This window comes from Schistocerca nitens, chromosome 9 (genome assembly GCF_023898315.1).
Source record: "Schistocerca nitens isolate TAMUIC-IGC-003100 chromosome 9, iqSchNite1.1, whole genome shotgun sequence".
Taxonomy (NCBI): domain Eukaryota; kingdom Metazoa; phylum Arthropoda; class Insecta; order Orthoptera; family Acrididae; genus Schistocerca; species Schistocerca nitens.
In genome coordinates this window covers 63,171,982-63,198,811 of record NC_064622.1, presented here as the reverse complement: position 1 = coordinate 63,198,811, position 26,830 = coordinate 63,171,982, and the positions used below count along the sequence as shown (strand labels likewise).

The 26,830-nt window shown below is 39.0% G+C and overlaps 1 protein-coding gene across 4 annotated transcripts in view; it reads right to left on the bottom strand.

Moving 5' to 3' along the window:
- The window catches only part of LOC126202941 (zinc finger protein swm), a 250,253-nt gene that overhangs the window by 87,949 nt on the left and 135,474 nt on the right, over positions 1-26,830 (bottom strand). Inside the window, exons 10-13 of one of the 4 annotated variants that reach the window (XM_049937040.1) lie at positions 16,042-16,215; positions 12,750-12,893; positions 8,687-8,827; positions 7,655-7,780 (exon numbers count right to left, since the gene is read on the bottom strand). In XM_049937040.1, coding sequence (XP_049792997.1) covers positions 7,655-7,780; positions 8,687-8,827; positions 12,750-12,893; positions 16,042-16,215 — 585 coding nt within the window. The remainder of the gene's footprint in view (positions 1-7,654; positions 7,781-8,686; positions 8,828-12,749; positions 12,894-16,041; positions 16,216-26,830) is intronic. The other 3 variants (XM_049937041.1, XM_049937042.1, XM_049937043.1) reach the window with 3 other exon arrangements.

Here is a 26,830-nt window from a genome sequence, read left to right as displayed (position 1 = left end):
ATTATACTATTGTAGAACAATCACTGGAAGTAGTTATCTCCATGAAGTATCTAGAAGCAAGGATAAAAAAAGGCTGGTCCTGGGCAACTCAGATGCCAGACAGATTCACAGGAAGAATCCTCAAGAAATGAATAACACTGACATAGGAAGTAGCTTACAGAACACACATTTGACCAATACTTTAATATTGTTCATCAGTCTAGGATCCGTACCAGATAGGATTGATATATGAAATAGAGAAGATCCAAAGAACAGCAGCACATTTCATTAGAGGTGCATTTAGTGAGCATGAAAGTATCATAGAGATTCTCAGCAAACTCCAACAGCAGATGCTGCAAGAGAGGCATACTACGTTACGGTGTGGTCGACTATTGAAGTTATGGGAGCACACAGTCCTAGAAGAGGGAACCAATATACTGCTTCCTCCAATGTTGCGTCTCACGAAAAGGCCACGAAGATAAAATCCAAGAGATTCAAGCCCACACGGATGCTTAATAGCAATTTTTCTTCCCATGAACCAATCGTGACTGGAAGAGGAAAATTTTGATTACAAATACACTAGCACACAAAAGTGCCATCCAGCACACATTTTAAGGTGTCTTGCAGAATATGGATTTCGAGGTTAACTCGGGTCTCGGCCAAGGCTACTTGGGTCCTGGCAACTCGCATATCACAGTTGTCTGAGACCGTAATGCCATGCGTGACTTCCTGGGCCGTCAGTATTCCAAATGGATGAAAGTATATTGGGATTGATGGAATTCAAATAATGGCTTCAGGCTACTGGGCACACCCAGTTACTTCTGCACCTGCACCTCATGGAATTTGGAAAACCAACTGCTTCTACTAATTTTTATGTAGGGGCAATAAATTTTAGAACTCTAGGCCTTGAAGATGAGTTAGCAGTGCCACCCACAACACTAAAGCTGAATACATTGCTAAAACTTGTGAGCATAGTTAAATTTGGTATTTTAGGATTAAAAAGCTGCTGAATAGTTAATTAGAAGTTAAGTTTTAGTGCACTGGCAATTGTAGAAGTGTTAGTACATGTGTGTTTACAGTAATTAAGTGTCAAATAGTGACAAAAGCGAAAGTACTATTTATACAGAAAAAAAAATAGTGTTGTTACATTTCAGTAAAAATGTTTGTTCTCTTCACATTTGTAGTGAACTCATCTTAACCTTATCTCTGTCTCCGCTGTAGTGGCAGTTAAATCATGTTCAGGAATCACCTTCTTTTGTGGAAAAATATTTGGAATTTAACAATAAGCTCATCATCAACGTCTTTAAATTGTACACATTTCTTTCATAATTTATATTCCAGAATCATAAACCAGCCATTTTTGATTAAATTAAACAACAAAAAGTCCTGTAATTGAAATTTTTTGTTGTCCATCTAAAATTCAATAATGTGGCTGAACTATACACCATCACAATGGATATGAATGGAAACTGCTGTAGAGCTGTGAGAAACAGTTGACAGTGAGAAGAGAGCCTAGAGTTTTTCTTGTCGATTGTTATGAAGCAACAAACTCTGATGGAGAGTGGCTAGCCTTTGTAGTTGTACCTATCACTCCACAAATAGGGAGAAGAAGCAGTTGATCTTAAAACTCAAGTCAACAGAAGGAAAGATAGGAATAATGCAAATGATTGGACTGTGGACAGAAGTGACATATCAGGCAAGAGGTTCACGAGATTGAGACATAGCAAGCTGGAGTTGCACCACTTACTACCATTCTACTCCTTAAATACTTTTTTTTCTTTTTTCCATCATATGAGTACACATAATGAATACACCATGAAATGACAAAATTCTTATCGATACAATATTTTCATTAAATTTCATTATTCACTATATAATTTGATCGGCTGACAACAATAGTGTAAATGGCCCATATAGGAACAATTTATTTAAAGAAGCATTCATAATCTACAATGCCTATAAACCATACGCATGTCAAAATTCACGGATGCTACAAACTGATTGTATCAAGATTAATCTAGTTCATTTGAAAGCCTTCATTCTACACTTTTTGACAAACATTTTACTTTTCCAAAGCTTTATGTTTTAGATTCGCTCCACTAACCTCTTCCCACTGCCTCACTGTATCTCCCATGCCCCATGTAGTCTCTCTCTCTCTCTCTCTCTCTCTCTCTCTCTCTCTCTCTCTCTCTCTCTCTCCCTCCCCCTCCCTCCCTCCCTCCCTCCCCCCTACCTCTCTCCTTCCTTCCCTCCCACCTCCCCCTCTACATGTCATCCCTATCATCCCCACCTTTTGAGCGCACGCATGCACATGCACACGCACACTCACACTCCTGCGGCCATGTCAAGACATTATAGAAAGCGGTTGCCTTAGTTGATGTAAGTGCAGAAGGGATAGGGAAGGAAGCAAGGTGGGGGTGGTGGGAAAGGGGTAGGTCTTTGGACATATGACCCCAGGGCTGCACAAGATGAAAGGAGTACAGAGGGTAGACTGAAAAGAGAAATAGAAAGAGGGGGGGGGGGGAGGAAGGGGCAAAAGGAGGGGAAGGTGGGGATGACATGTAGATGGGGAGATGGGAGGGAAGGAAGGAGAGAGGTAGGGGTGGGGGGGGGGGAGAGGGAGGAAAAAATGGTGGGAGAAGGCAGCAAACAATCAGGTTACTGAAGGAATGGTGGGGACAGAAGAGAAAAGGAAAAAGGTACAGTGAGGCAGTGGGAAGAGGTTAGTGGAGCTTTAGGTGAGGACTGCAAGAGCACAGCATATACTGGAGAGGGAATTCCCACCTGTTTCGTTCAGAGAAACTTGTGCTGGAAGGGAGCATCCACATGGCTCATGCAATGAAAGCAGCTGTTGCAGTCATTTTGCGTTATGATGTGCAACATGTTCAACAACTGAGTGGTCAAATTTGCAGCTTGTCAGTTTGGCAGTGGCCCTTCATAGGAGTAGATAGTTGGTTACTTGTCAAGCCCATGTAGACCGCACAGTAATTGCAGCAAGGCTGATGTACACTGATGTGACGAGTTATGGGATAGTGGTATGCACATATACAGATGTGCTGTAGTATCACTTACACAAGGTATAAAAGGGCAGTGCATTGGTGGAGCTGTCATTTGTATTCATGTTATTCATGTGAAAAGGTTTCCGATGTGATTATGGCCATACGAAAGGAATTAACAGACTTTGAATGCAGAATGGTAGTTGGAGCTACACACACGGAACATTGCATTTTGAAAATCATTAGGGATACTCAATATTACGCAATGCACTGTGTCGAGAGTTATTCTCAGAATACCACATTTCAGGCATTACTTCTCACCATGGACAACATAGTGGCCAACGGCCTTCACTTCATTACTGAGAGTTGCATCCTGAGTGAAGTGTTGCCAGTGCTAACAGACAAGCAACACTGTGTGAAATAACCACAATCAATCAATGTGGGATGTACGACGAACATATCCTTGGAACAGTGCTGCAAAATCTGGCGTTAAGGAGCTACGGCAGCAGATGACTGATGTGAGTTTCCGCCTGCTTAGCTGACTGATAACGTGTTTGCCTCCCATGCAGTGGGCCCGGGTTCGATTCCCGGCCGGGTAGGAGATTTTCTCTGCTCGTGGACTGGGTGTTGTGCTGTCCTCATTGTCATTTCATCCTCATCACCGGCATGCAAGTCCCACAATGTGGTGTCGACTGAAATAAGACTTGCATTCGGCGGCCGAACTTCCCCGAATGGGGCCTCCTGGCCAACAATGCCATGCAATCATTTCATTTCATTTACTGATGTGAGTGCCTTTGCTAACAGCATGAAATTGCCTGCAGTGACACTCCTGGGCTCATGGCCATATTGGTCAGAACCTAAACAACTGGAAAACCGTGACCTGGTTAGATGAGCCCCAATATCAGTTGGTAAGAGATGATGGTAGGGTATTAATGTGGCACAGGCCCCATGAAGCCATGGATTCAAGATGTCAACAAGGCACCATGCAAGCTGGTGGTGCCTCTATAATGATGTGGGCTGTGTTTACATGGAATGGGCTGGGTCCTCTGGTCCAACTGAATTGGTCATTAACTGGAAATGGTTATGTTCTAATACTTGGAGACCATTTGTCCCAAAAAATGATGGAATTTTTATGTATGACAATGCACCCTGTCACTGGCCACAATTGTTTGCGATTGTTTTGAAGAACATTCTGGACAGTTCGAGAAAATGAGTTGGCCGCCCAGATCATCCAACAAGAATACCACATAATCGAGAGGTCAGTTCACGCACAAAATCCTGCACTGGCAACACTTTCACAATTATGAATGGGTAAAGAGGTAGCATAGTTCAATATTTCTGCAAGGGCCTTTCAACAAATTGTCGAGTCCGTGTCACGTCGGTTTGCTGCACTACGCTGGGCAGGAGGAGACCAGACAAGATATTAGGAGGTATTCCATGAGTTTTGTCACCTCAGTGTATAGCATGAATGCTTTAACATGTGGCCCCTGCCTTTTATTGGGTAGGAAATGCATGCGACTGGACTATGGTAGGAGGAAGTGGGTGAATGTATGGAACAGGTCTTGCATCTGGGTCGACAACAAGGGAATAGTCCTTGGAGACCAGGACTAGGATAGGGATCGACAAGGATATTCGGTAGGTCGGGTGGGAGGCGCAACCTTACACTGGGTGGTGTGGATAGGATTTTGATTAGGATATCCCTCATCAGGGCATGACGAGAGGTAGTTGAAGCCCTGGTGAAAGATGCAGCTGAGCTTTTGAAGGCCAGGGTGATAATAGGTAATCAGAGAAGTGCTGGTTGGTGGTTGGTTAACATGTTTAATGGTGTCAGAGGAGCAGACGGCATGGGAGACTTATTTATAGATGAGCTGGATAGGATATTGTCTGTCAGTAAAGGCTATGCTATGGTTATCGATATATTTTGACAACTTATGCTTTCCACTGCAGATGCAGCATTTGCTGGTGGAGAGCCTGCAAGGAAGAGACCTTTTGACACAGAACAGATGATAGCCATCAAAGTGAAGTTATCAAAGTGGTTGGTGCACATGATACGGACAGATGTATTCATGGAGTTCGACATCCAGAAAGGTGGCCCACTGAATTGAGAAGGACCAGGTGAAATGGATTTGGGAGCAGTGGTTGAAGTTATGGAGGAAAGAGCAAAGGCTGTTCTTGCTGTGAGTCCAGGTCAGGAAAATCTCATTAATGAATCTGAACCAGACAGGGCTTCTAAGTGCTGACTGGACAGGAAGGGCTTTTCCAGATGGCCCACAGGTACATTGGTAAAGGATGGTGCAATGAGTACTCACGGCAGTAACATGGAAATGTTTATAGATTTGGCCTTCACACAGGTTTGTTTATGATATGATTGTACGATCACAGGTGTTCATTTACCACCGCGCTTGTTTCTTACAGTTGCACATGTCAATGTGCGATCACACGTATTTACTTACAAGCGTGCATACTACTTCCAGATTTTTTAAAACATTTACTGACCTTACTTATGACTTTCTACATAGCTCTACCTATAGTACACCCCATTTATTTCCGATCAGACACTTCAACTATACATTTAGACCACCTTATTTTCAATATTATTTAACTATTCTTTCGGTCACTCCTTAAGTTCCATGCTGTTATTGCGTTCATTGATTGCGTCAGTTCACTGAGACAGTGTTTTCACGGTTAGGTCTGGAGACAGAAGCATGGAGGTCACTGCCAATGTAAGATGTGCTGACGTGAAACTTGACATGGTCATTGCATCACTTACAGTGTTAATAAACTTGGAAAGAGACATTTAAGTGTAATAACTGTGTAGCGTACACCATACAATGGAGAATCCAGGATGGAATAATGACAATATTATTAAAAGGGTAGACTGCTACTCACCATACAGTGGAGATGCCGAGTCGCAGATAGGGACAACAAAAAGACTGTCAAACAAGTAAGCTTTCAACCAAAAGGGCCTTCAATAAAGATCTTTTTGAATGAAATCTTACTTGTTTGACAGTCTTTTTGTTGTGCCTATCTGCGACTCAACATCTCAACTACATTTTGAGTAGCAATCTATCCTTTTCATAATACTGTGTAGTGTACATCATTTATGAGGTCTGTTCAAAAAATTCGGGACCATTTGTAATTTCACACCAATGGTGTGTTGGAGCGAAATGTGGTTGGCATCCCTCCATATGCCTGTTTTTAAAGTGTAACTGCTGGAAGTTTTATTGTAGTATGTCTGTTAGTTATTGTTCAGTATTGTATTGAGTAGAATGTGGTGTATTTCGAGATGGCAGCGTTAGAAGAGCAACATATCTGCATTAAATTTTGCGTGAAATTCAAGAAAATCTTTACAGAGACGCACTAAATGATACAGGAAGTCTACAGCAATAAGTGCTTAAGCTGTACTCAGTGTTATGAATTTTTCAGACAGTTTAAAAATGGCTAGATGTAAGTTAAAAATGACCCTCGTTCAGCATACCCTCGATATCTACCAACAACGCTCATGTCAGGAACATCAACAAAACTGTGCGTGCGAATTGAAGGCTAACTGTCCATCACTAATTACTCCTGTATAATAAAACTGTTCCTAAACTTAATTGCTGGGATGTATTTTCCCTCCAGTAAATGAAAATTTACCATCAACTATAAAAATAATTATCCTATAACATGATGTTTACATACCAACCTTTGAAGCACAAATTAATCGAATTTAATACCTCTATAGAAATGTAGTAAAATCTCAGCTGTGTTTAAACTAACAGACTGTACAAGGGTCTCCAGTATCGCATACCAAATAATGTAGAAACTGGAATATTTCCACTAGAGTTTAATTTTTAAGACCTTGCAGTTCATCTACAAGCAAATCTGCATTTACATTTTCAAAAACATTCTTTTATGTCAGTGAATTCACCCTATGGAGGTACAATAATGAAATTCTATTTATGCAAATTGCAACCAATTCTACTCAGCCAAACAATGGCATTTTGAGGGTCTGAACAAGGCACACAATCATTCTGTCTGCCACCAGAGTTCATTTAATAATGAGATCACACAATTGTGGTGGAATGTTTGCAGTGAGTGGGAACCACACTGATTAACCAAGAAACAGAAAACTCACCATTTGAGCTGTATGGCAATGTAACACATGATACACTCAGGCTATGTAAATCTGACCTGGACAGTTGAGCATGTTCTTTATTCTTTGCAATACTCGTCCAAATAAAGTGTTTCCTTGTGCTGTTTGCAATGGACAAGATTAAATCTGAATAGCATTCTGTAATGTGTTCTCATGAGACTCAAAATGTTAAACACAATGAATTGCACAGATTCTGATTACCTTCCTGTTATTGTTAGATAACTACTTGTTCAGCTTCTCAGAACACCACAAACTTTACAGCTAGCTGTTCCAGAACGATATACGCAGGAATGAGTAAATGTAACTGTTATTCCAGCTAGACCCTAGGTTTTCAAGTTATAAGTCTACAAAATATGATCTCAAACAAGTGCAGCAAAAAATTAAAGAATTTTGTGCCAGGTGACAACTGAAACAGTTATTCAAAAAATAGCAGGTGGCACTAATTACTGTGCATTACCATAGAACAAGAGCAGAACTAAAAGCCACAAATAATAATAATTATGTCCACAAGAAATGGCATGCATTTGTTCAAACAGATGCTTGCCTTCTGCCGACTCACAGAAACTCTGTTCTCCTGAACGACAGTTGGTGCAGTCGTGCCCACATTGGCTTTCTTCAAGGCCGTAGGTATGTATACTGTTTTTGTCAAGTTGTTTCCTGACATTATCACCTGGAAAAATTATACATCATGCAAAGACAAACAGTTTTATACAAAAGTTTCTCTTTATGACAAAAAAGGTCCTCATCCATTATATTGCATGAAACAGAAAGGACTCTAAACCCGACAAGATCTAACAGTGCCACAGAACTAAATCCACCTCTGTTACAAACGACTAACAGTGTGCCAGATTTTGCCATCTCATACTAGATTTTAATATTTCTCAAACAGTGCTATAACTTGTGAGGTACACTTTTTAATGCGGCACTTATTACGGTCACTGACTTTCAGACAGCTCAGCACAATTGCAGAATATCCAGATCGCTATTATGAGGTTGGTATTAAGATTTAATTTGCCACTACTCGCGGGGGCAAAAACCTACATCAGTAGGTGGTATTTAGTTCTGCGGTTGTAGTAATTATAGGACAGAATAGTTTGGTGGTATTCCGATTCCAAGACTATAGTGTTGTCAACCGGCTAGTGTCACATTTTGCATTCCATTCACTTACACGGCACCAAAGTAATAACAAGAAAGGTTAAGGGAAGGGAATGGAGAGGGAGAAGGAATTATCTGAAAAAGGGAACAAAGGTCATAGTGGACTGTGCCAGCCTTTTTCAGCTCACATGTATCTCACACTGACAAATGAGAGGATTACACCATTATGTCCTGCCAATAGTGTGTTAAAATGCCAGAGATCGGCTAAAGTGATTCACTGTGGTACAAAGGGCTAAGAATATAGATTTTTAGGGACCACTGCAAGCAACATGAACAAAATTTCTATCACACTTCACTGCCACTGAATATAATAAAACGTTATTTAACACAAATGCAGCATGCAGGAACATTATTTACAAAAATTCTAGATACAAAACTGAGAAGGAAGACTGCTCCCATCAAGTCCCTAGTAAAGGTGTACCTTCTCTACAGGTTCCTGCTCGAGCTGTAAAGTGTCGAGCACCTTGACGGCGGTGGGTGATGGGGCTACTGAGGGGACAACGGCCACTCCCAGCCGATCTTTCACCGATGGTCGTGGTGGTGTCACATTTTCCTGTTTGGCCTGTCAACAACAGTATTCAACTTGGGCATTTAAGAAGACTGACAAAACTGTTTCAGCACAAGTATATGCTCACTGAAAGTGAACAACTAAAAAACATACCTGCGAGTACTGTAACGAGTATATTGCATTTCTACAAAAGTAACGTGAAATGTTAACTCGGTTCTCCTATAATAACAAAACTCTTCAGTTCTCCTAAAATAACAAAACCTTTACTATGGGGTGCCCTTTTCCAAACCGCAGTATTGTCACAGCAGCAGTCTCAGTACAAATGACTCGCCCACTTCTTGCGAGTCACAGTATAGGCTCATATTGTGGTACAGCCACACCACTGCCGAGACGGCCTCAGGATATTCCCAAGTGATTCACACGGATGACAGCTGCCATTTCCCTGTCTCTGTTATTGTCAAGTCAATATCGTGTGTTGACTGCAGTGCGGTTATTTTCAAATTCATTGCAAAAAGTACCTGAATAATAGTTGGTAAAGGAGCTCTCATGAATTTGGTGACTCCAAATATTTTCTTTCTAATTGATATCACTGCCACTGTATCAGCACTCTTAGGGTCAATTTAGAAATGGAAATAATATCAAATTTCCACAGAGAACTTTGAAAGTTAACCTTTCACGTTATCTTCTAGTATGTGGTTAAGTTCCTGAGCACAACATTCATTTTCAAATAGCCTTAGTATTTTCTCAACTTGTAAAAGTAACCTTAGTATTTTCTAAGATTGCAAAAAATGTTACGTGTGAAATGAATGGATAACCAGACACAAAGCAAGTGAGCTGGTACAGTAAAAAATCATAATTCACACACATTACAACTGTATTTATACTACAACTAACACAGCATTTCATGTGGTAACACAGATAAAGGAGTAATGTATTCCATTGTAACTTTTAAGTACACAACAATCGTTAAGCAAATTAAGTGGTTATACAATGTTTTCAATTTTTAGCATGGTCTTCATTACTGGTACAACATCCAATGTCCTTCCAGTTCCAGTGTTCGGAAACGAATGCTAAATATTTAGAATAGCAGGACAGACACTAGTTGATCCAGATATAGAAGCATAGTTGCTGATAAAATACTTTCAAAGGAGAACTTTTTTATCTATGAAATACTGGTTTTTCAATACTGACAGGACAGCTAATGAATTTTCACATAACCCAGTACCCTATAAAAGTGAATTATGTGTAATGCCATGGGAGTTTTAATCAAATCCACATTGGCTTTGAAATACAAAATTTAATTTGCAATAACTAGTTTAAGTTTCAATCATACCTTGCCATCTTCTTCCACAATACACAATAAAACGTCTTATTTACCATTAAAATACATCAGACATTTTAACTTTTTTGATTTAGAATATCTCTCTCTCTCTCTCTCTCTCTCTCTCTCTCTCTCTCTCTCTCTCTAAGGGTCTGGTTATGAAGTTGAAGTTGGATGTAGTGGGAATTAAGGAGTGTGGTGGCAGGAAGAATGGAACTTTGGGCCAGGTGAATACAGGGGTATAAAATCAAATAGGGGTAATTTAGGAGTAGGTCTAATACTAAATACTACATAGGAATTAAGGTATGCTACAATGAACAACATAGTGAACACATCGTAGCAAAGATAGACGTGATGCCAATACCCGCCACAGTAGTACAAGTTTCTATGCCAACTAGCTCTGCAGCTGAAGAGATTGAAAGAATGTATGATGAGATAGAAGAAATATTCCAGTAGTCAAGGGAAGTGAAAATGTAATAGTGATGGGAGACAGAATGCTATAGCACGAACAGGAAGAGAGGGAAAAATAATAGAGAACATGGACTGGGGCAAAGGAATGAAAGAGGTGGTCACATGACAGAATTTTGCACAGATATCACCACTAATCAATGCTAACAGTTTCACATTTGTGTAATAAGGCTGTATAAATGGAAGAGACCTGGGGACATGTGTAGGTTCCCGACTGCTTGTATAATGGAAATCCTAAGATTTTGAAAACAGATTTTAAAGTGTAAGAAATTTTCAGGGCAGATGTGGACTCTAACCAAAAATGAAAAGAACCAGTGGTTGCAGAGTGTTTCAGAGTGAGCATTAAGCAACATTGGACTGAAACAGGGGAAAAGAATACAGTAAAAGACGAAAGGATCGCTTTGAGAGATGAAATAGTGAAATCAGCAGAGAACCAAATAGCTAAAATGACAAGGCCTAGTAGAAAGCCTTGCATAAAAGAAGAAAATATAAAAATGCAGAAAACGAAGAGAGCAAAAGGGAGTACACAAATATAAGAAAATGAGATTACAGAAAATGAAAAATTGCTAACAGGAGTGGCTAGAGGAAAACTGCAAGGCTGCAGATTCATATGTAACTAATGATAAGATAGATGCCACTGATGGGAAAATTACAAAGGCCCTTGTTGAAAAAAGAAGCAGAGAAGCAATAGCTGAAAGGAATATGTAGAGGGGCTACAAAAAAGAACTGAACTTTAAGGCATATTACAGAAAGGGAAGACAAAGTAGTTGAAGATGAGATGAGAGATTTTATACTGCAACACTGAAAGACCTCATTAGAAGTAAGGCCCCTGTAGTTGACCACATTTCCTCAGTATTACTGAGACCTTGAGAGAGTCAGCCATGACAAAGCTATTCCACTGGTGTGCAACATATATGGGGCAGGCAAAATACCCTCACACTTCAAGAACATTTCAATAATTTCAATTCCAAATAAGGCAGATGCTGACAGCTGTGAATACTACTGAACAGGCTGTTTAATTTCAAGCTTGCAAAATACTGATACTAATCATTACCGGGAGAATGAAAAAAACTGCTAGAAGATGACCTCTGGGAAGAACAGTCTGGGTTCTGGAGAAATGCAGGAACACATGAGACAATTCTGACTTTGCAGCCTTTCTTCGAAGATATACCTATTTAAACCTATATTAATAGGTATGGTAGATTTAGAGAAAGCTTTTGACAATTTTGACTAGTATACACTCTTTGAAATTCTGAAAGTAACTGGGATTAAACACAAGGAGCGAATGACTAGTTACAACTCACACAGACATCAGATCAAGATATAAGAATCAAAGAGCATGAAAGGAAAGCCATAGTTGCGAAGGGAGTGAGACAGAGTTGTAGCCTTTCGATAGTGCTATTCAGTCTGTACACTGAGCAAGAAGTAAAAGAAACCAAGGAGGAATTTGGAAAGAGTATAAAAGTTCAGGGAGAAGAAATAAAAACTTTGAGGTTTGCCTATGAAATTGTAATTCTGTAAGGGACAGCAAAGGACTTGGAACAGCAGTTGACTGGAATGGACAGTATTTTGAAAAGAGGTTCTAAGATGAACAGCAACAAAAGTAAAACAAGGGTAATATATGTAGTCAAACTAAATTGGGCAATACCGAGAGAATTATATTAATAAAAGCGACAGTAAGGTATTTGATGAATGCTACTATTTGGCCAGCAAAATAGCTGATGATGGCTGGAGTAAAGGAGTATAAAATACAGACAAGTAATAGCACGAAAAGTATGAAAAAAGAGAAATTTATTAATATCTAATATAAATGTGAAGAAGTCTTCTGAGGTTATTTGTCTGGAGCACAGCCTTACATGGAAGTGAAATGTGGACAGTAAGCAGATTGGGCACCTTCAAAATGTGGTGGTGCAGAAAAATGCTGAAAATTAGATGGCTAAATCAAATAACTAATGAGGTGGTACTTGACTGAAACAGAAAACAAAGTTATGGCACAACTAATCTAAAACAAGGGATCAGCTGATAGAACACTTCACAAGGCACCAAACAATGAACAATTTTGTGTGTGTGTGTGTGTGTGTGTGTGTGTGTGTGTGAGAGAGAGAGAGAGAGAGAGAGAGAGAGAGAGAGACTGGCTTTCTCTAGATGTGTCTAAGATCTACAGTAAAGAAATAATTCATATATTACCTCATTATTTGTTCCACTGTTGTGCCAGAAAACTTTGATGAAGCGATTGTTGAGCACGGCTTCAGTGCTTCTATACGCAGCATATGCTTCCGCATGACTCGAGAAAGTCACTATCGCAGCTTCCGGATCTCCCTCGTATGATACCTACAGAGGACAGTACAGCTGTAGTCTCTCTACAACCTACAAACTATATCAAATACTTCTCTCTGCTCATCAACTCCATATAAAACAAACTTGCATTTCAATCAATTAATGCAGTCCCTTATCTTCACTCAGAATCCACACATAACCAGAAAAATGAGATTATATTAATTGTCTGACCAACTACCTCTCAAACCACGCACAACCAGATACTGTCCTGATGTAAATATAGTTTGCTTTTGTAGATGCCCAATTTTTGTCTCACAACGAATTTGGACAGAGGAAGGTTAACTAGTGGAGTTTAAGTAACTAAGTGATTGGAGGAAGAACGTGATCCTACAGTAGCATCCCACATTCAGAACAAAATAATTGTTTCAGGAGAATAAGTCTTGCACTCACTTGAGTTGTGAAATTACTGAGCTCTGAACATGCTAACACATTACATAGATTAACATCTCGAAGACAGCGACACTAAGTTGAAGGGTGTTGAAGAATGAGAACCACAGCACACCCTTTTCTCCTAGAGATGATATCACGCAAATTAAATGAAATTTACTCATTCTGCAATAATAGTAGCACCACCCATTCTGTAGAGGCTACATCTGCTTAGTACATTGTTGTCAGCAGACGATTGGTCGGTTTGCAAGGAACCTAATTTCCGAGACACTTACTCTATTAAGTATTTTTATGACGCCATTCGCATCTTAACTGTTGTTGAGGTTGTGCTTGTTTGGTAGAACTAGGAGACATTATAGGACTTGCCAGTTGTCTTGTGCAGACAGCAGCAGAGTATATATTTCTTCAAGATTAGGGATATATTAATATAAGATATTCCATCTTCAGTCACAATATCTATATTTTCCAATTAGTGTCCAAAGGGTTTCAAAGGTACAACTGAGATAGTTTTCTCATTAATCTAACAACTGTATCATTTTGCAAAGCTAAGTGAAAAACTGAAGCAGAAATACCACTATTATATCTATACAGTCCTTAAAAATGGAGTTGTAACTCCGAAAAATAGAAAGTGCTCGACTTACTGTATGTTTGTTATATGCTTCAACTATTGTTACCCCAGGTAATTTCAGCTTCCTGTAACATGATTTACAAACTGACTGGAATATGTGGCTGCCAAAGAATTAAATAAGAGCAGTTACAAGTTGGGTGTAGCCAACATACATTAGCTCAATACCTTTTATTTGTTAGCTATGAAGACTCACTGATAATGACACCATTTATAGACTACAAACAGTAGGGCAAGAGTGGCAGAGGAAAAGGTGTGGGTGAGAAGTAAGCAGGTGCCTCGAACAAAGAAGTGCACCAGTTTTAATTTGATTTATTTAATGAGCATGCAGGTCTAATATGTTCACCGTCAACAGGTTATGAAAAATAACTGACTTTGATCACATTTTGTACATATTTCTGATATTTAGTGTATTGGCTGAATTTAAGCCACCCTTTTCCCCAGAACAAAGGTCACAAAAAATTAAGGTGAGGTGTGTCTGCATGACCTTAAAAACAAATATCAGTATATTCTTCCATCACAGAAACTTCAAGTGTAGTGCTCACCTGGTTTGAAATGGAGCTAGGATATTGTTAATGTTTAGTTTTACATGAGGTAACAGTGCAATCACCTTCATTTATTGAAATTATATTTAGCCTTCACTAATGAGTGGTTACACCAGAGGAAAGGGGGGGGGGGGGGTGTTAGTAGAGTCTTCAAACATCGGAAATCAACACAGTAATGATGCAAATTTCAGATTCTCAGTTATTCATTGTGTCAGGAGTAAATAAGAGAGAGACTGGTGGAAAGTATGATTTGGAAGAATCTTATGTATGGTGTTACATTGCGTAAAACAATAAGCTGGAAATTTTCATTTGATAAAGATGCGCAGTGAGAGACAGCTATCAGTGGCAATGACTACTTCCAAATTTTATCTTTATGGCTAGCTCAAGTCAGCACCCGAAGCGTGTGTTGTCGAGGGATGTGCTTATCCACCACAATGAAGAACTTTTACAAAACCCTCACGTAACTATTTATAGATTATTCTTCATCAATGTGGCATCGTTATTGAGTTGGATTAATGGGGGATAGAAAGGAGTCCATTTTGTCTGCACAAGAGCTTTACACATATGCTCAAACAACTGCAGTGAGAGATGCTATGGCAAAGAGTTTGTCGAGAAATGCTATTTTCTGTGACATTCATCTTGACAATGAATGCATTGTTAAAATTAGAACATTTGGGACTTGCACAGATGAGTACCTAAAATTTCCACCTATACACAGGATAAGAATGGTAGGGAAGGGAAGATATGGTAGCTGCAAGTACAAATTTAGATGCTGACGTCTGACTTGGACCTGCTGAGGGCAAGGCAGATATTTTCTCGCCTACATTAGAACTTCAGTCTCCACCTCCAAAATGAATGATTATTACTGGAACGGTCACAGCTCGGACACAGTATGTTGAAACAGCATTACTGTCACAACTTGATTTGATGATAAAATCTAGAAAATGTGATCAAAACAATGTTCCCACAATTTTTTACAGGGTACAACAGGTAGCAACATACACTGAGGAGTCAGACAAAACATCTATTGTCTGTGTCCTTTCAGCATGACAGAGCACTTGGAGCAATTGTGTATGACCAACAGTGACTAATCAACTTTCACATCCACAGAACTGAAGCAGGTCAGGTGTGCTTGAGGTTAGCTGAGATCAGATACAGGGGCCTACGTGTGTACTATAAAGCTTTCATGGTTCTTCACATAACCTTGGATGCCACTCACTGCCCATTCTTCATATTAGCATCTAAACTTACTTGCTTCAAACAAAGTGAAATAATCATATCATATTTTCACAGTTTGCTATCTATGATCTGTGATTTACAACATGCAACGTATCACAACAAAACTAATTAGATTCCTTTTTTTTATTTTAATTTTTGTACTGTTAACATCAAGTGAAATGAATGATATTTCCTATCAAAATTAAACTGGTAATAATAAGTCTCTACTGTAACAAGGGATACATGCTTTCCTAAAAAATGATATGGATATAATTATAGTTTTATGAAATTTAAAAAAAGGAAAGGCCCATTAAGTACAGAAGTTTGTGACTGCTGAAAAAAGTTGAATTTTCATTTATGTAAATACCTGAATGTTGACAATCTTGCCAAACTTTGAAAAGTGATTGTTGAGATGTGTTATATTGTTTAGAGGTCTTGGCACCTTCTTCAGCTCAAGTGAACAATTGTTCGGATTTTTGTGTCGAGGTCCGAGGCGGTTGAAATCAAATCCTGGTTTTTTCTTTGCTGCTACTTCTCTCGCCTGAAGAAGACAGAAACCACACAATTCTATTAACTTACAGATGAGATTCAAACTACTTGCTTATCAGTATACTCGACTACAAGGGTATTAATGTACAGCCAGCCACATTATTTTGTAACAACATCAGATGAAACCAGATTAGGGAGAATGTCTTTGCAGTGAATATATTCTTATTTTGGAAAGTGGAGTGCAAGATCATCACATATAGTGATTTGTCACGTTTGTTTAATGTCTGAAATTAGCCAATACAAAGAAATAGTTAAATTTGCGAGTCAAAAAATTTTTTGTAGGCTATTACAATTGACACAATCAAATCTGTTGAGCTTATCAGATCCCAGTCCACAAGTCACGTAAGCGTGATGATTTTACTCCATGCAAAGATTATGCTGAGGTTTTCAGTATGAAATTCCATATTCCTTGAGCGTATTTTCAATGTGTGGGAGCAAGCTAGTCATTACTGGTGCTCTGATTACAAGTGAAATCATTATGATTGTCACATAAATTTTATCAGCAACTATTCCGAGTTCAGCAACAACTGAAAAGAAGCAGTAGGTGTTATTTTATGGCATGTTGATAATTTTTACTTTTGGACTGTTTAACTAAACCTGAATGAAACACAATTTTCGTGCCATACACATTTCACCTTTATTCTTTGCAGGGCATCTTCAGTGGCCTGCAATATGTACACATCTTTACTATTTAGTTTACATTTTGGGACCATGTATATACAGATTATAAACACGTATGACACAAAAATTCAGTTGTAGATAGGTGGTCCAAAAGTAAAAATTATCAACACACAGTAATATTACATGCGACTGAGTATGCACTAAACTGAAGATATACATCGTCTGACAAAAAAAATGCGCATCATATTTGATGCAATCAGATCTACTCCAGCTTATTGGCTTTCACTGTTAACCGGTATAATACCTCCCGATCTACGCAGACGTACTGCCCTTATGAGGGAATTCCATAAGATCTCCACGAATTCTAACCTATCCATGCATAGCGACTTGCCACTTTTAAATCATAAAGAGACTGAAATCACGCCATCCAACTCTGTGCAATGCTGCTGACATTGTTGCTAAGGATTTCAAACCCCTTGAAGAATAGAAAGATTGGTGGGAAGCAGTGACAGATGTGCGCCTGCATATCATCATCTCAAGCGCTAAACTTCCAACTGGATTCCACCTACCACGCAAGACCTGGACTACCCTCAACAGAATCAGTATCGCCCACAGTCGACACACAAATGCTCTCTTTAATTGGAAGAAGCTGCCTAATACAGCCTGTGACCGCGGGGCTCAATACCAGACTGTTCACCACATTGTCAGTGAATGCAGGACTTCCTGCTAGCAACTCCGGATGCAGTGTGCTGGATTGAAAGACTGGATATTCAGTTGTAAAGCCAAACTTAAATTTCTTGTGTGCAAATACTGTACACATGTATATGTAATTTAATTTTGTGATATTTCTATATTAGCCATATGCTAAATAAATAAATAAATAAATAAATAAGTAAATGGTTCACTCATAAGCAGACACATGAAATGAAACTTCTCAGGTTGTGAGGGTATGTGACATTATTTCTGTGATTGCAAAACCATGTTAAATTTACAAAGAACTTGGCAGCATGAGCCCACTTTTAAGTATAATGTTGCACCCCCCTCCAGCCTGGATCCACGCACTGATTGGTTGGTAAGGGTATCAAAAAGCTGTTATATCCTCTCCTAAGGGAAGCTAGCCACCAATTGTGTAACGGATCCTTAATATCGTGGATACTAGCACTGGAACAGAATCAATGTCTGAGCTGGTCACACACATTTTATTGGAGGCAGATCTGTAGATACTGAGTGACACGGGAGTACCTCACTATCATGCAGACCGCTGATAGAGACATATGCAATGTGTGGACAAACATTGACTCGTTGAAAAATGGTACCACAATACTGTCACACAAGTGGTAACACAAGAACACAGTGCATCAGTTGCATACTGTTTGTGCCATTAGAGTTCCTGCAATTACTACCAGACCTGATATCATACCCAATGACTCCCCACATCATGACACCATGACTAACACTGCTGTGCCTCTAAACCACATTGAAAGAATGGGTCTTCTTCCCAGTTCGCCACCATACACTCTGATGACAGTCATACAGGATAGTGTAGAACAGCAATTCTTCACTAAACACAATGTGATGCCATTCATCAGCAGTTCACGTTTCCGAGTCGCAGCAACTCTCCAACTGCAGTCGTTTGAGTTATGCTGTTAAAGGCAACCTACAAATGGGACAGTAATTTCCTAGTACCAGCTGCTACTAGTCTCCAAACCAGGGGGTGAGGAATGACACAGAATGTTACTTGTTCTCAGATAACAGGCGCAGATGTGAAGAGATGACAACATGCTTGGCGCACAATATGGTAAGCTTCCTCATGACGATCAGACACGGTCAACCAGAACCTTGACAATGAATATGCCTACCCTCACTTTCCTGTTCAGTCAAACAGTAGGCCACTCTCACACAGAAATGCCCTACAAATCTGGATACTGTACTATTTGAGCAGCCACCCAAATGGAGACCCAAAATAAGAATCCCATCAAACACTGTCTGGTGCTGACAACTTTGTTTCACAGGAGTATACAGCAACTCCATGTCCTTCACAGTAATGAAACAACTTTGACACTATTCAAACACATTATATACCCTACCAGACCTGGCAACAACATTAAACACAAACACCACCACCGTCATCTGGTGGCCACTCTAAATGTCATACACAATTGCGACTGTAATAATTCACTTACCTGCCTATGGTTACGTACACGTGCAGTTACACTGACAGCTAACAGCGTCTTCTGGTTGCTTCACCTTTTTCATCAAGTAAAGTATATTTAATACTTTTGTTAATTTAACAAATCCATAAACATTTCACACGGCACACACAAACAGTGAAAAATAAATAATGAGTAAAAGTCCATTTTTATTTGTTGTACTTCTTATGAAGCAGAAGCTCCATTAATCAAGGTTGCCAAGGCTTTTCGTCGTGCATAGTTGTCAGAGAAACTATCAATGGAAACTGTAATTTGCTTTACAAATTACAATCACGTAGTGCTGTGTTATCTGCTTACCAATGTACTGTCAACCCAGGATATGTGCCTGTCGTGTTGTACATGTGCTGCCTACTACAACTAAACTGGGGGTGTACATTTTTCCATCTGTGTCGCAAGCTAAAAATTGGGCAAATTGCAACAATTTTTAAAAAACCTGCACAATGTGCCTTAGTAGCTAAAATTTGACAGTGCATTTCTTTTACCGTTTTCTTCCTGTATAAAGAATTTCAAGGCAGATCTCAACATGTTGGACTGGATTGTTCCCTTGTAAGTTCAGTCATTCACACACACACACACACACACACACACACACACACACACACACACACACACACACAAAATCAACAAACTGGTGTATGAAAACATTGTCTCGTGGTATGGCCGTCGTCTACCTTAAGTGAGACACTACGAGGAATTTGGCGAAGTACTAGTTTCGGTGTTTGGGATCATTTCATAATCCGAGGTTGTGCAAACTATGTACACTTAACATTTTTTCGAATTTGCAACGAGTTTAATATCCATAATAAATAACAGTTTCCTTTGTGGTATCATTAAGTGTTAACAACAGAGATGAAACTGAATTAATTTTATTTGGGCTTTCTTTGCATATGCTTGGTAATAGCATCTGTCTTTGTGCAGTAATGTGGAATTCAATTAATGTTTTCACCCCCCCCCCTCCCCTCCCCACCACCACAGTAATGTCAAATCCAGTGATGTTTTCACCCCTGCAAAGATGAAATATGAAGAATCATTTATTTCTTGTGAAGACCTATTTTTCTTTTTTCTTTTTTTATTTTGTCTTCATACTGACCTATCATGATCATGCAACAACTTCAGTTCATCATCTTTCCTTGTAGTTTTCCTTTTTTCCACTACTCCATCTTCTCCCCATGTTGTCTTTTCCTTTCTTCTGTCCACATTGTTCCCAGTTTCTTATTACTTCTCCATTCTTCTCCATATGTGATATTTATGAGTTAATTTCTTAGACATTCATTCAATTGACGTAAAAATTTGGTTAAAAATTGTGTAAATGTTAGAATGGACCAGAAATAACTCTGACAATTCTGTGAACTATGGCTCAAAAGATTTTTGTTGCATTAATCAAAGTCCAGAACAAAAATACAGTGCTTCACTAGCCCAAAGAAAATGTGCACAATAACACCTTTCGGTGACAAAGAAATGCTGTATATTTTTGCTTAAATGAAGAAGGGAGAAAATGTCTAAGTTAAGCAGAGTGCAGTTTCTATTCATAAAATCTAAATTTATTGTCTAAACGGAAGAAATGAAATTCACAAAAGTGTGAAAGAAAAACTTTTAGAAATATTTAGAGTGTCTCGTGAGGTTCATGCACCATTACTGAACAAGATCTATGAAACATGGCCTTCTGGATTGCAAGTAAGATGAACATTACTGATTTCCACACTTCTTTGACACTTAATATAATTTAGATTCCACACATAACAAACAGTGTGATTCAACCTCTTGATAAAGACAGTGTAACGCACTTTTCTGAAAAATGTTGGACAATATACAGGCTGTTTCAAAAAGTACTTTACAACTTTGAAAATTCATAAATTAATTCATAGTACCTACAGAGGGGATTGTAGTGTCAATTTGTAGGGAAATATATCAAGCTTTGTGTCACATAGTTTGCTAGTGCTGAATTGCACTGTAAGCAGCGCTGCTAGCAGCAGTTGCGTTAACGATGGCTGCCTTCACTGGCGGTAATGTGCCATCAATTGCATGGCCCCCACATTCCCCCGACCTGACACCATCCCTTTTCTTTTTCTTTTTAATGTGAATTCATAAAGGATATCATGTTTGTACCTCCTGTGTCAGCTTTTCTACCTGAACTTAGAGCAAGAATTTACGCCACCACTGAGTGAGTTACACCTGCAACGCCACAGCGCATTTGGGAAGAAATTGACTTCTGATGGGATGTGTGCAGGATAACCAATGGAAGCCACATACAACATCTTTAGTTTAAGGTACAAAAACTTAATGTGTTTCCCTACAAAATAACACTCAACCCAGATATATATCTTCTTTCAATAAATTTATATGGATTTTTAAAGTTGTAAAGTCCTTTTTGAAACACCCTGTAATTTTTGAGAGCCCTTTGACATTTCAGGTTCAACAGCATGACAGAATTGTCAAAATTCATTCATTTGTGCATTGTTAGCTTGCATCACCATGTTTTATGAATTTGATCAAGTACCCAGCACAATATGTGGAATGATGGCCACGACCATTTCTTACTTCAACTCAGTTGTGTCTAAAAACAACTAGTAATTACTGCGAAGTGCCTGAATGCATTAATTTCCTTATCTGCAGTGCCTTGTGTGGAGAAATTGTTTGTTTTCGCATTCCAATAGACACTTCACATTTTTTTGTGATGAATACAAGGAACTGTTTCATTGCTAGTAAAATATATCCTATTCAAAAATTATCATAAGTACTGTATTACAGGAATTGTTATGAAACATTTTATGTCAACAAATTTAAGTTCCAACTGATGGAAGCTGTATGTAATTTAACAACACACAATGCCTTGATTTTCTTTCCTCTGCTAGTCACTTGTATAACAATTACATCTGCAACAGTTTAGCTGTCCATATGAACTTCAAGTTATTCAAAAAATTAATGATTTTTAACATTTTTGGTATGGTTCATTTGCTTGAAATTCGTGTGTGTTCACTCTGAACCTTGCACCGCGTTCTCTCATCACTGCTGCATCTCCTTATTTGTCGACTCGTGTTAGGCAGGGAGGGATGTACAAACTGCTGTTATAAGTGGTTTTTTGTTTGGTAAAAATGAGTATCTTCACAATTAAAAAAAAAAAAAATTTGCAGATGGTTGTAGCCACTAAAATTTTGACAGCGCATTTATTTTGATATATTCTTCCAGCGTGAAAAATTTCAGGCAGGGTTTCTAGATATTGGACTGGATCTTTCAGTTTTTAGATGAAAAATATTTAAAACAATAGCACAGTTATCACATGTCTTATTATCCTATTGACAGTTCACTGGTACACCAAAAGGAGTGCAAAACTCAGCAAATTCAAGTTACATGCTTGTCATGGGCAATAATTACTTGCTCCAAGCTACATAAAAGTAACACGGTTCCACGAGCACTCTAAAATGTTGTAAATACCTCATTAATTCTCAGCTTCCAAATTTATTTTATAAGATTACTTTTCTGTTTTGCTCTCCTGAACATGTTACTTTGTTTTTGGTGATGATGGTATCATGTAATTTTCTCTGAGTCAAGAGATCATTCACTGAAAATTTAATTTTCTGCTCATTTTAATCTTTGTTCTTTTAAATTAATTTTGCCTCTTTTTAAGCGTCTGGTCGAACAAACCTTTGGATATTTCCCAAATTGCAAATGTCTATGTACATTCAGGTGCAAGAACAGAGTACAATACACATACACTGAAAGTTTTGATTTATACATTTGCTATCAAGGCTGTACAGACACCTAACACACTCTCTCTCTCTCTCTCTCTCTCTCTCTCTCTCTCTCTCTCTCTCTCTCTCTCTCTCTCTCCCCCCCCCCCCCCCCCCCTCTCCCCTAACAACCTAACTTCCCACAAATAAGAATATAAATGCCAGGAGGGAACCACATCCATCTTGGACGAATTTTGTCCTGGACACACAAAATAAATAAACAAACTTAGTAAAAAATGTGACAAGAAGTTTGTGGCAATAATTGACCAATTTTGAATCCAAATAAAGTAAAGGTACAGTAATTGACAGTAAATACTTCTGTACACACTGCAGTAGAAGAAAATCAAACAAATTTCCATGACTATACCAAGCCTACTCTCTTTTTTGGAACAGAAGGTGAGATTCCTTAGGGAAAGATGAGATTCCTTAGGGAAAAATACAAGCAACTTTCACAATTAAATACAGTCTCAAGCTGAAATAATGGAGTAATAGTTTTTAATTGCACTCATAAACATGAATCAACTATGACTAGTACTGTCATGTGAGGTAGATTTCTCAAAATGGGGCAGTAGCTACTCCTAATTATGCCACACAGCTTTCCACTCCCCCCTTCTCACTACACCACCATTCTCACTGATGAAATTTTTGAGAACACGTGAAGAACTGATACGATTTAAATGTCTTGCATATGGTGCTAGAGAGTTTGTGGCATGTATCACAAGCTACAAAACTAAACAGCAAAAAACAACAATTGTTTACTTCTAGTTTTAACATCAAGCTCTCATTTCACCTATCCCTCTCAGATGGCCTACCATTACTCTGTTGCCAGTCTGATTCACTCTGGATCAGTGCACAACAACCTAGAATATTCTACATATTTTCACAGGAACCAGCTTCAAACTACAATCAGTGTAATGTAATAATAACAGACAGTGAAATACGTATAAAAAAGACTATGTCTCATGGTACGTTCATTGTCTACCTGAAAAGAGACACTACGAGGAATTTGGCAAAGTACTAGTTTAGGTGTTTGGGATCATTTCATTATCCGAGGTTGTGCTCTGTCACTACTGGCCATGGTGCTGATCAGCAGAAACCTCTAGTATTCCTTCTGACCAGACCGTGATCTATTGCTGGCGTCATGTCATTATTTAAAGTACAGTTCGACTCCTGGTGCCTACAATGTCTTTTGAAGCTCTTATTTTTCAGGGTCCAGAAAAACAAACATTCATCAAAGGGAGTAGTGGGTATCAGGAGTCAAACTCAGCTACAAATAGCAGTGCACGACCAACAATAGCGCACAATCTGTTTGTAGTCCAGGCAGCAAGTAGACACAATAGCACACCTCGCAGCATCTGAAGATGACTGTCAGTTGTCAAAATATTGGCACAAAATAGAAGCAACACCTCTGGTGAACATCCGGAAGCATGCTGTTAATCAATCGTACAGAGGAAACATGAAAGATCAAAACTGGAAGCTGTTTTATTGGAACCACTGAGATACTGGTTCAACAAATTAAACATTGTCCAATAGCTATTTTTGCAAAGGGATGGCCAAGGATGACCAACAGACACATTTACTGATGAAATTGTCAAAAAAGTCTATGACAAGAATCTCACCATTTACCAACAGAAGCGCACAAAGTAACAGTGGATGCATCCTGTGAATCTACTGTAAAACAGGCAAAGTCAGTCCCATCAGCCATAAAAGTTATTGAGGAAATATTTTGGTATGTGGACGACTCAGATTTCTTAGAAAAAGGAAAAACAGTCACTGCAATATTCCACTGAGACACAGGACTACTCTGGCATGAAACTGAGGAAAATGCGACTCCACTTAGTGAAAAGGTAAAGCTCAAAGGGTCATTGTAAGCAGCATCTAATTTTGATTTTCCATGTTGCCCTTTTTTAAAAAATAATAAATAAACAGATCATCATTATGGTTTCCCATGACAGCGTCCAACCCGGTACGGATCACAAACACTCTAACACTACTCAGGAGTAGTTTGCATCAGCTTCCTACATAGTCTCCTTTACAGGTGAACCACTCTTTCCTAAAATTCTTCCAATAAACCAAAGTGACCAATCGTCTTCCCTACCACAATTCTCACATGCTCATTCCATTTCACATCACTTTGCAATATTATGCCCAGATATTTAAATGACTTGACTGTGTCAAGCAGGACACTAGTAATACTGTATCCGAACATTACAGGTTTGTTCTTCCTACTCATCCACATTAACTTACATTTTCCACACATTTAGAGAAAGCTCCCATTCATCACACCAACTAGAAATTTTGTCTAAGTCATCTTTTATCTTATATCTAAAAACACAGATGATGTGACTTACCGAACGAAAGTGCTGGCAGGTCGATAGACACACAAACAAACACAAACACACACGAAATTCAAGCTTTTGCAACAAACTGTTGCCTCATCAGGAAAGAGGGAAGGAGAGGGAAAGACGAAAGGATGTGGGTTTTAAGGGAGAGTGTAAGGAGTCATTCCAATCCCGGGAGCGGAAAGACTTACCTTAGGGGGAAAAAAGGACAGGTATACACTCGCGCGCGCGCGCACAGCATCATCAGCAAACAACCGCATATTGCTGCCCACACTGTCTACAAAATCGTTTACGTATACACAGGACAACAGCGGTCCTCTCACACTTCCCCGGGGCACTCCTGACAATACCCTTGTCTGTAATGAACACTTGCTGTCAAGGACATTGTACTGGGTTCTATTATTTAAGAAGTCTTCGAGCCACTTACATATCTGTGAACTTATGCTTGTACGTTTGTTAACAGCCCGCAATGGGACAGTGTCAAGTGCTTTCTAGAAATCTAAAAGTATGGAAACCATCTGTTGCCCTTCATCCATACTTCACAGTATATCATGTGTGAAAAGGGCAGGCTGAGTTTTGTACGAGTGATGGTTTCTAAAACCAAGCTGATTCACGAATGTAAGCTTCTCAGTGTCAAGAAAGTTTAATCTATTCTAACTGAGAAGACATTCTGCAGCAAACCAAAGTTAGGAATACTGGTTTGTAATTTTTTAGATCCATTCTTTTACCCTTCTTATATACTGGAGTCACTTGTACTTTTTTCCGGTTATTTGGGACTTTGTGCTGGATGAGAGATTCACAATATATGCAGGATAGGTAAGGGGCCAATGGCATAGAGTACTCTTTGTAAAATCAACCTGGAATTCCACCTGGACCTGGTGATTTATTTGTTTTCAAATCTTTAAGTTGCTTCTCTACAACAGGTATGCTTATTTCTATGTTGTCCATATGGGAGTCTGTCCGATGCTCAAACGACGTTATGTCTGTATGGTTCTCCTGCATGAACGACTTCCAGAATGTGAAATTTAAAACTTTGGCTTTCGTTTTGCTATTTTAAACTGCCACACCAGATTGGTTAACAACTGACTGAATGGAAGCCTTAGACCTGCTTAGCAATTTTACAAAGGATCAGAATTTTTTGGGTTCTCTGCCAGGTCTTCTGCTAAGGTGTGAGAATCTCTACTAGCCTTCACTTGTCATCGTTTGTGCATTCTCTTCTGAACAGTGGGGATGGAGGGGGGGGGGGTGCACACGTGTGCGTGCACATGTCCAACAAATGGTGAAAATGCTTCCGATATATTTTTACAGTCTGCTCTGGGCCATTTGGGAACCATTCCTGTCGCACTTCCCATATTACTGTCATAATTGGAGACAACACATAACACCATTCTTTGAATTAAGTTATACAAATATGTTGCAGCGGAACATGCCAACCATTACATCAACTTTCTTGGCCTTCTATTCCATCAACATCTGCTTATTTCTTCATGCTGTTACATACTCTCCCTTCTGCAGTTTTTCATTTTTTGTGAATTCAGGGAACTCCTTTCTGTCTTGCCACACTGTTCCAAATACATCTGCACTCTTATTTGTTAGTTTGCCAACTGAATCTGCGACTAGTACACCAACTGTCAGTGTAAATACAGTACCCGTTTCTGAGCAAATCGTATGTGACTCCAAAACAATTTGACAAGGTGGTTTGTACT